We start from the raw sequence: 11394 nt of genomic DNA, 5'->3' as shown, positions 1-11394 counted from the left end.
AAGACACAGGCTTGCTGAATGGATACAAAAACAAGACCCATATATATGCTGTCTAGAAGAGACCCACTTCAGACCTAGGGACACATACAGACTGAAAGTGAGGGGATGGATAAAGATATTCCACGCAAATGGAAATCAAAAGAAAGCTGGAGTAGCTATACTCATATCAGATAAAACAGACTTTAAAATAAAGAATGTTACAAGAGACAAGGAAGGACACTACATAATGATCAAGGGATCAATCCAAGAAGAAGATATAACAATTATAAATATATATGCACCCAACATAGGAGCACCTCAATACATAAGGCAACAGCTAACAGCTATAAAAGAGGAAATCGACAGTAACACAATAATAGTAGGGGACTTTAACACCTCACTTACACCAATGGACAGATCATCCAAAATGAAAATAAATAAGGAAACAGAAGCTTTAAATGACACAATAGACCAGATAGATTTAGTTGATATTTATAGGACATTCCATTCAAAAACAGCAGATTACACTTTCTTCTCAAGTGCGCACGGAACATTCTCCAGGATAGATCACATCTTGGGTCACAAATCAAGCCTCAGTAAATTTAAGAAAATTGAGATCATATCAAGCATCTTTTCTGACCACAATGCTATGAGATTAGAAATCAATTACAGGGGAAAAAACGTGAAAAGCACAAACACATGGAGGCTAAACAATACGTTACTAAATAACCAAGAGATCACTGAAGAACTCAAAGAGGAAATCAAAAAATACCTAGAGGGCTTCCCTGGTGGCGCAGTGGTTGAGAGTCTGCCTGCTGGTGCAGGGGACACGGGTTCGAGCCCTGGTCTGGGAAGATCCCACATGCCGCGGAGCGGCTGGGCCCGTGGGCCACAACACTGAGCCTGCGCGTCTGGAGCCTGTGCCCCGCAACGGGAGGGGCCGCGATAGTGAAAAGGCCCGCGCACCGCGATGAAGAGCGGTCCCCGCACCGCGATGAAGAGTGGCCCCCGCTTGCCGTAACTGAAGAAAGCCCTCGCACGAACCGAAGACCCAACACAGCCAAAGATAATAAAATAAATAAAAATACTTCACCCAAAACAGCACGCCTCCTAAAAAAAAAAAAAAAAAAAAAACACCTAGAGACAAATGACAATGAAAACACAATGATCCAAAACCTATGGGATGCAGCAAAAGCAGTTCTAAGAGGGAAGTTTATAGCTATACAAGCCTACCTAAAGAAACAAGAAAAATCTCAAGTAAACAATCTAACCTTACACCTAAAGGAACTAGAGAAAGAAGAACAAACAAAACCCAAAGTTAGCAGAAGGAAAGAAATCATAAAGATCAGAGTGGAACTAAATGAAATATAAACAAAGAAACAATAGCAAAGATCAATAAAACTAAAAGCTGGTTCTTTGAGAAGATAAACGAAATTGATAAGCCATTAGCCAGACTCATCAAGAAAAAGAGGGAGAGGACTCAAATCAATAAAATTAGAAATGAAAAAGGAGAAGTTACAACAGACACCGCAGAAATACAAAGCATCCTAAGAGACTACTACAAGCAACTCTGTGCCAATAAAATGGACAACCTGGAAGAAATGGACAAATTCTTAGAAAGGTATAATCTTCCAAGACTGAACCAGGAAGAAACAGAAAATGTGAACAGACCAATCACAAGTAATGAAATTGAAACTGTGATTAAAAATCTTCCAACAAACAAAAGTCCAGGACCAGATGGCTTCACAGGCGAATTCTATCAAACATTTAGAGAAGAGCTAACACCCATCCTTCTCAAACTCTTCCAAAAAATTGCAGAGGAAGGAACACTCCCAAACTCATTCTATGAGGCCCCATCACCCTGATACCAAAACCAGACAAAGATACTACAAAAAAAGAAAATTACAGACCAATATCACTGATGAATATAGATGCAAAAATCCTCAACAAAATACTAGCAAACAGAATCCAACAACACACTAAAAGGATCATACACCACGATCAAGTGGGATTTATCCCAGGGATGCAAGGATTCTTCAATATACGCAAATCAATCAATGTGATACACCATATTAACAAATTGAAGAATAAAAACCATATGATCATCTCAATAGATGCAGAAAAAGCTTTTGACAAAATTCAACACCCATTTATGATAAAAGCTCTCCAGAAAGTGGGCATAGAGGGAACCTACCTCAACATAATAAAGGCCATATATGACAAACCCACAGCAAACATCATTCTCAATGGTGAAAAACTGAAAGCATTTCCTCTAAGATCAGTAACGAGAAAAGGATGTCCACTCTCACCACTATTATTCAACATAGTTTTGGAAGTTTTAACCACGGCAATCAGAGAAGAAAAAGAAATAAAAGGAATACAAATTGGAAAAGAAGAAGTAAAACTGTCACTGTTTGCAGATGACATAATAGTATACATAGAGAATCCTAAAAATGCCACCAGGAAACTACTAGAGCTAATCAATGAATTTGGTAAAGTTGCAGGATACAAAATTAATGCACAGAAATCTCTTGCATTCCTATACACTAATGATGAAAAATCTGAAAGAGAAATTATGGAAACACTCCCATTTACCATTGCAACAAAAAGAATAAAATACCTAGGAATAAACCTACTTAGGGAGACAAAAGACCTGTATGCAGAAAACTATAAGACACTGATGAAAGAAGTTAAAGATGATACCAACAGATGGAGAGACATACCATGTTCTTGGATTGGAAGATTCAATATTGTGAAAATGACTATACTACCCAAAGCAATCTACAGATTCAATGCAATCCCTATCAAATTACCAATGGCATTTTTTATGGAACTAGAACGAATCATCTTAAAATTTGTATGGAGACACAAAAGACCCCCAATAGCCAAAGCAGTCTTGAGAGAAAAAAACGGAGCTGGAGGAATCAGACTGCCTGACTTCAGACTATACTACAAAGCTACAGTAATCAAGACAATATGGTACTGGCACAAAAACAGAAACATAGATCAATGGAACAAGATAGAAAGCCCAGAGATAAACCCACGCACCTATGGTCAACTAATCTATGACAAAGGAGGCAAAGATATACAATGGAGAAAAGACACAGTCTCTTCAATAAGTGGTGCTGGCAAAACTGGACAGCTACATGTAAAAGAATGAAATTAGAATACTCCCTAACACCATACACAAAAATAAACTCAAAATGGATTAGAGACCTAAATGTAAGACCGGACACTATAAAAGTCTTAGAGGAAAACATAGGAAGAACACTCTTTGACATCAATCACAGCAAGATCTTTTTTGATCCACCTCCTAGAGTAATGGAAATAAAAACAAAAATAAACAAATGGGACCTAATGAAACTTCAAAGCTTTTGCACAGCAAAGGAAACCATAAACAAGACGAAAAGACAACCCTCAGAATGGGAGAAAATATTTGCAAACGAATCAACAGACAAAGGATTAATCTCCAAAATATATAAACAGCTCATTCAGCTCAATATTAAAGAAACAAACAACCCAAACCAAAAATGGGCAGAAGACCTAAATAGACATTTCTCCAAAGAAGACATACAGACGGCCAAGAAGCACATGAAAAGCTGCTCAACATCACTAATTATTAGAGAAATGCAAATCAAAACTACAATGAGGTATCACCTCACACCAGTTAGAATGGGCATCATCAGAAAATCTACAAACAACACATGCTGGAGAGGGTGTGGAGAAAAGGGAACCCTCTTGCACTGTTGGTGGGAATATAAATTGATACAGACACTATGGAAAACAGTATGGAGATTCCTTAAAAAACTAAAAATAGAATTACCATATGACCCAGCAATCCCACTACTGGGCATATACCCAGAGAAAACTGTAATTCAAAAAGACACATGCACCCCAATGTTCATTGCAGCACTATTTACACTAGCCAGGTCATGGAAGCAACCTCAATGCCCATCAACAGACGAACGGATCAAGAAGATGTGGTACATATATACAATGGAATATTACTCAGCCATAAAAAGGAACGATATTGAGTCATTTGCTGAGACGTGGATGGATCTAGAGACTGTCATACAGTGAAGTAAGTCAGAAAGAGAAAAACAAATATCGTATATTAACGCATGTATGTGGAACCTAGAAAAATGGTACAGATGAACCGGTTTGCAGGGCAGAAGTTGAGACACAGATGTAGAGAACAAACGTATGGACACCAAGGGGGGAAAACCACGGTGGGGTGGGGCTGGTGGTGAGCTGAATTCGGGTATTGGGATTGACATGTATACACTGATGTGTATAAAATTGATGACTGATTTTAAAAAAATTAAATTAAAAAAACAAACAACAACAAAAAAAAACAATAGACTGCACTAATCACAGATTGTTAATTCCATCTGTTCCTCGTGAGAAGGAAGCAGTGTTCCATGATGTGTCAAAGGACCTATGAGCCTTCCTAAATCTGACCACTCTCCTTATTCTGTCTTCTTCTATTTCTTTCTCCACGGTTCTTTGGTGTCTTTTTTCCCTTCTTCTCATTGCATTGTCACCACAAAGCTTATGTATTTTCATATGAGAGGTTTTCATATAAGAGAAAGGTTTGGGGAGGTTAGGTCAGATTTCATCATGGTCCCCCAAGGACAGAATTATCACCTCCTAAGAGTCTGTTATCTCTGGAAAAAAATTTATTGCTATCCTATAAAGAGTAATGTGGTGTTTTGAGTTAGCGTCTTTACTAAGAAGCTAAAGATATTTATTAAGGGTATGCTACATGAATAGCACTTTAAATATTAATTTAATACACTACTTCTTGTCCTTTTATTCCTCTACCTGATACAGCTGTAGGAAAACACACTTGTCGTTCAAGAATATACCTATTAAAAAAAAAAAAAGCATATACCTGTTTCTTTTAGTCACGTTTCATAGTGCCACTCAAAATTAAACTAAATCAAAATGAATATGGTTAGGGAAAAAAAATGGGCAAGAGGCAAGTGGGGTCAGGGTCTCTGCTATTTCTCTGGAGACAGTCTGCAGGGTCAGACAAGGTCGAGTTCAAGTAATAGCAGTTTATCTGTAAAAATCATCCTCCCCAGGAGTCCTTTACAAGGAGATTTCTGAACTTTCGAAAAGCCATATATGGGTGTGCACATGGCACCAGGGGTTTGAAGGCAGTTGGTTAAACCTAACTTTGAAGCCAGGGAAAGTCTAGTGAGTTCTACACAGACCTTTGGGGGAAATGAGGCTAAGCTATTTTTAGAGGATGATTTCTGTTACAACTGGCTTCTTTGAAGTACCTTAGCAGAAGCCCAAAATTAGAAAAGAGGAAATGACCTTTTGTTCTACCGAGTGTTTAGTAGGAAATATTGAATCACATTAATGGGTTTCCAAGGCCTGAGGAGGGTCTGGGCCTTAAAAAAACAAAAAAAAGTACAGTATAATAGTGTTTAAGACTACAAGCTCTATACTCATTATCGATATTAAAACCACTCAAGATATTTTTCCAGTTTTATTGAGATACGATTGACATATAACACTGTGTTTGTTTTAGGGGTACAACACAATGATTTGATATATGTATATATTGCACATATAATAAATTTATTTAACATCCTTTTCCTCACAGTTACACATTTTTTTTTAATGACGAGAACTTTTAAGATCAACTCTTAGCAATTTTCAAATATTCGTTACAGTACTGTTAACTTTAGTCACCATTACATCCCCAGAACTTATTTATCGTATAACTGGCAGAAGTTTGCACCTTTTGACCACCTTCACCCAGTTCCCCCACCGCCCCCAACCCTGGCAACCACCAACTTGTTCTCTACATCTTTTTAAACACACACACACACACACACACGCTAATTTTAAGGGATATATTGGTGAGGGAACGTTTTACATGCTCTTTATACTGAAATGTGAAAAGTCAATGCTATTTAAGCAACCAAATTGCCAATCTGTTATTGTTACAAACAAAAAGGAAAATGAGAAACAAAAAGGAAAAATAAACTGATTTTTATTTCTAAATAAGAGGGTTGCTGAAGGGACTTCGCCTTCCTGGGGTATGACTCTCAGAAGCCCTGACAACTGAGCCCTAAAGCCCCACAGTCACGGGTCAGGGCAGTTTTAGGTACAATTCACAGACGAAGGGTCTCCTCCTCCCCACACCCTCCAGGGTGAGACGGGGCGGAGCCCGGAGGGCCCCGGAGGCGGGAGGGGCGGGACAGGGCGCGAGCGGGGCAGCGGCGGCGGCTGGATTCTTCCTCCGCCGGGGGCGGGACCTCCGCGTTCTCGCGAGCAGGCCGCACCGACCCCTGGTCTCCTTCTGGGCCCCGCGCCATTTCCGCTACCCTCGGCCGAGCGGGCCCCCCAGGGCTCGTCCCGCCGCTGGGTAGCGCGGAGCTGACCCCCTGGCGGGATGCGGCCGCCCCCGGGGACGTGCTGGCTGCTCCTCTGGCTGCCGCCGCTGGCCGTGCTGCCGGCGGGCGCGGTGCGCGGCGAGGAGAACGAGGCGGCGTTGTCAGGTAACCGCGGGCACGGGCGGCGAGCGCGCGCACGCTCCTCGGCTCCCCCGCTCCCTAGTCCCCCCCTCCTCGCCCCCTTCCCCCGTCTCGCCCGGCTCCCCGGTGATGGACCAAGCTCTCCTTTCCCCGGCGGCGGGGCGCGGGGAGTTGTTTCGCTGCCGGGCTTAAGGCTCCCTCCGCGGGCGCGGCCTCCCTTACCGCCAGCTTGGGGTTCCCTGGTCTCTGCTGGCACTTGGACACTGTAATTTTAGGATGAGAAGCAACTGCAGAGTTCATTCTGGCACAGTTCCCTCGTTTTACAGAAGCAACCGAAGCCCAGAGAAGTTTTGATTAGCCCAAGGACACACAGATAGTCACTGTACAGATGTTCCTAGTCTCCCGACTTTCAACACAGGGCATTTGTATACATCAACTTAGGTTGAAAATATTATTATTTATCTAGCTAAAACTTTGGACTCAAGACTAGAGAAGGTAAAAGCTTTGGCTTTAGAATTGGACTGAAATTCCCCTGCTCTTACTAGCTCTGTGACCTTGATTGAGTGAGTCATGCTACTACTGGTCGCATGTAAAACACGGATAATAATATTTCACAGGATTACTGTGATGTTTAACGTGTGCCTGGTACAGAGGAAACAAGAAATGGTCGCTGTTCATAGTGTTGTTATGGGCTGTCTGGAGTGGGGCAAGGCAGGAGTTCTAACTCCACAGCTGCTACTAATTTGCTATGAGCTTAACTTTTTCACTGTTTTCACTATTTTTAAAAGATTTCCTGGAATCCCTGTCCACTAACTTCTCTTCATCTTATTACCCCCCTTTGGTTGCAAGGGAGGCAACCAAGTGTGGGCTTTTAGCTGGGCATAGCTGCTCCCCTCCAATAAAATCAGGACTGTTTGTCTAAGGATAAAGGCAGTTATCGGATTGAGCTGGAGCTACCAACTCCTCTGTATCTTGCAGTGAGGTACGCCTTGGGGGACTCTTCTATACCGGTTTTCACTGAATGGACATTTGTTGAGTATTTACTATGTGCTAGGCAGTGTTAAAAGTGCTTTAACCGCATTATCTTATTTAATACTCGTAGTAGCCCTATGGGGTAGGTACCATTTATATACCCATTTTACAAAAGAGGGAACAAAGGCTTGGTAGTAAGAGAGGTAACCAGTATATACTGATGAAAAAATAAATCACAGATCTGTCTAAGAAGGAGGGTTTCTGAGCATGGCAACAGCCAGAAAATTGTAAGTAGCCTTGGACCAGCATCCAGAACCTTGATTTCTCTAGTTCGGTCATTACATTCAGCCACCCACTTGCAGAATTACGTTGGTCCAGGCACGTAATCTTTATGGGCCATAGTTTTCTCATCAGTAAAGATGAAGATGTTCTATTACTGAATGTTCTCCAATAATTTCCTTACCTTTTATTTGCCTCAATGAACCCATTGTTTTTCAGGTTTTTATGCTACCAGATTTAGTGTTAACAATGTCAACTTCTTTATTTTGTTAATCAAATCATAAATAAATACTTCTGTTCTGCCTGAGACATGCAGGATGCCCACTGAGTTGATAAAATTCTAGTCCAGAGCTAAGAAAATGGCAACTTCTGTAGCCTTATAGCAACACTTGCCCTTCCAGATGGGCTTCACAACTGAGACTTTGAAGCATCCTGGATACTGTGGTGTGCCAGTGACACCTCTGGACTAGACTGGGTCTGAGACCCATTGCTGCTCTAAAAGTCTGCAGTTTTATGAGGAACCCTGAACTCAAACAGCTGGTACTTCCTTTTCAAAAAATAGGGCCCAACTATAACGTGAGAAGCTTGGATTAAATGATATTTCCTGTTCTAAATTTCTGTCTTCAACACACACACACACCCTTCCATGGAATGGAGAACATCCAGACTGAAGCCAGCTTTCTGGTTCCCTATTTGGAGGAAGGTCAGAGGCAGTTGATATAGGACAGGCGGATAGTTGTCGGGCTGAGAGGAAAAGAAACTTGAAGACAAGAGTCACCCATAGTTTGTGAGGTCCCTAGAAACCATGTGATGTCCTGAGATGAAGTTCACGCCCAGGAATGAACCATAGCAATAGGCCCTTTGAAACCACAGCTTTCAAATTCATCTATGGAGAAGAAAATCAGTACTTGAAGTTAAAATCAGGCCTGAATGTGCATTAGCATGTGATAGCTGCAGTTCCATTCTCTATGCACATTCTTGGAGAAATGAAAATCAAGATTCATATTCAAGCCAGGTTAGAAGAACAACAACTGGGGTTAATAGAGAAGATCCTTTGTAACTTGGATACTACATGCTAATTACTTTGAATTTGAATTTACAAAATAATACCAAGAAAAATCCTTCCTCCCTTTGAACTCTAAGGAGTTAAGGTTTGTTGCTTTTTGTTTTAACTATTCTCCCTCCCTTATCCCAAAAGAAAAGCAGTTATGTAGGCCAGATGGAGAAAGTGGCAGTCTAATAAGTGATTTTATTATTCAGTTATAATTTCATCTGAAGATATTTCTTCCCATAAGGACCCTGTAAGGTTAAATTTTCAGAAGGAACATTGCTGAAATATTTTTATGTTGGAGATTGTTTAAGATCTGCTAGATTAGAAGAGTGTATGTGCTTTTTACTTTTAGCATATTCTATAAGTAGGTTTAAGTACTGCCTGCCCTTTTCTGAAGTTTTGACTGAATATTTTTACCTTAAAATAAAAGGTAATTTAGTTTATGACTAAACTCTTTAACTTAATTATATCTTTGTACATTTAGGAAAACATAAATGACAACAGTAGTACAAAAGAGTAATTTTAAATTTAATTTATCAGTTAAAGCAAGTGATGTGCAGTTGTCTCTTTTTTTATATATGATATGTAGTCCTAACATTAGATTAATTGAATATTTTCAAATTGAGTGGTATTTTAAATGAACTAAGGGATTTCACTGGTAAAGGTAACCCTGACTCAAATCCTTTGGTAATGTAAAGAATTGCACTTTGTCATAGCAGTTTGGGCACAACTGTCCAGAAATACACTGTTCTCCAGGAGTCAGGTTTATTGAAAGGTTCAAGAGGGCCTGCCGAGGACTGCAGGTAGTTAAGGAGGGCCGTGCTCGGTCCGTGGCCTTGCTGGGCTAGCCATAATAAGCATGGCGTTCGGGGTTGGTCCTGCTTATACTCCTAAGTATTTGGGAAATGAGGCAGAGCTGGGATAGCCCACACTTGCAGACCCCTCTGCTGACCTGAATCAGGCTTGAGGAAGTGAATGCCTAGGTTATGGGAGCACCCTCTGGGGAGGAGACATATCTCAGCTCCAGGGGGAAGCAGTGGCTCTCCCTAGGCAGGTGTTGTTCTCGTCTGACCAAGTGAATGATTATTATTACATTTTTATGAATCCCTAGAAATTCCCTTTTGTTTTCTGGATTGCCTTGTGAGGGGATGTTGTTGATATTGTGATATATTTGGATTTGCCCAGATCTGACACCAGGAGGTTCCAATCCTAGCTGAATGAACCGGCAAAGACTGAGACTGCATGAATAAAGGACGCCTGCAGACCTGCCAGCAGCTTCACAGCCCTCAGTGTCAGGGCTGGAACAGGTGATAGAGTTCAGCTAAGCAGTCAAGCTGGCTATAATTTCTGTTTCCTACCCGCAGGCAGAGATAGAGGAAGTAGAAGCTGAATAATGAAATGTCTCTAGAAGAAGATTACTGAAGGGAGGAGAGGCCTAGGAAAGACGTTTATAAACAATCTAAGATTAAAAGATCTGACTCCCTCTAGGAAGGCAGTAGGCCAGCTGCGATAAGAATCTTGATTGTCCAAGTCACTGTCTTATGCTAGTTGCCCATGGCTTAAGATTCACATGAACTCCCTTGGAGCTAGGGTTGTGGTTTCTTGTGGCTGTGAGTTTCTAGTTCCTTAGATAATTAGGAATTCTTGTGTGAGTTGATTGAGATGCATTCACCTGAGGAGACAGGTGATAACAATGAGGGCAACCAGAGGGCACCATGAAATGCTGACACCTTGTCTATAATGTCTCATGTATTGTGTGAATTCAACATCAGTTTCACCTCAAAAGCCAGAGGCCGCTCTGGAGAATCCAGGGGAGACGCCGTTTGCAACATGCTTTTAGTAGTGTTTCTATAAGTATCAAGAATCAGGGCAACGTACCCCTATCTGTACTTTCCTTAATCTGGTTGAAGACCAAGGTGGAATCAGAGCAAGTTCTTTTCTTCTAACTGGGAGGTCTTTACACAGAGTACACTGGTGTACCATATAGAGTACAACAAAAACACGCTGATCGCCACCTCTTGCTTCCCTCTGCCCTCTTCTGCCTGGTGAGGAGAAAGAAGAGGGTTCTCAGCCCAAGGGGTATTAAGGGTTACAGCTCTCCGCCCTCTAGTTAAGGGTACATTGATGATGGGGTGGGGTGAGGAGGAGGCGTAGCCTGCAGGTTCTGTGGGTGGGATGACAATGGCACGGGCTGGACAGGTGTCCAGCATTAGGCTGCTTCAAGGGGAAGAGCAGAGTGCACCCCCTTTTACGGCGCTGGCACTGGCCAGCCTCTTATAAAGATTGGCCAGGTTTTCACTGGGTCGGCTATGCGGCTATGCACGCCCAGATAACCTACCAATCCTCTCGAATTACAACACACACATGAAAAACAAATATTTAAATGCTACGGATACAGTAATGAACATGCCATGTCCCTAACTTCATGGAAAGAGAGTATAAACTAAAAAATACATATATAATATGAAGAGAAAAAAGCAGAGTAAGAAGAAAGTGGGTGAAAGCGGTTGGAGTGTGCCATTTTAGACAGTGGGGTCAGAGAAGGCCTTCCTGAGAGGTGAATTTTGAGCAAATACATACGTTATCTATCAGAAGGAGCAAGCTCTGCCGAGATCTGGG

General features: G+C 41.5%; 1 protein-coding gene across 2 annotated transcripts in view; it reads left to right on the top strand.

Annotated features, from left to right (window-relative positions):
- Window positions 1–6201: 6201 nt before the first annotated feature.
- Window positions 6202–11394, top strand: part of NEMP2 (nuclear envelope integral membrane protein 2) — a 37298-nt gene continuing 32105 nt past the window's right edge. Inside the window, exon 1 of one of the 2 annotated variants that reach the window (XR_009504249.1) lies at window positions 6202–6497. Coding sequence is in view for 1 of the 2 variants with exons in the window: in XM_059928375.1 (XP_059784358.1) it covers window positions 6392–6497 (106 nt within the window). In the remaining variant the exon portion in view is untranslated. The remainder of the gene's footprint in view (window positions 6498–11394) is intronic. The other variant, XM_059928375.1, reaches the window with a different exon arrangement.

Source organism: Balaenoptera ricei, chromosome 7 (genome assembly GCF_028023285.1).
Source record: "Balaenoptera ricei isolate mBalRic1 chromosome 7, mBalRic1.hap2, whole genome shotgun sequence".
NCBI lineage: Eukaryota > Metazoa > Chordata > Mammalia > Artiodactyla > Balaenopteridae > Balaenoptera > Balaenoptera ricei.
Note: the sequence above shows the minus strand (reverse complement) of the source record. Positions and strands in the feature narration are given on the sequence as shown.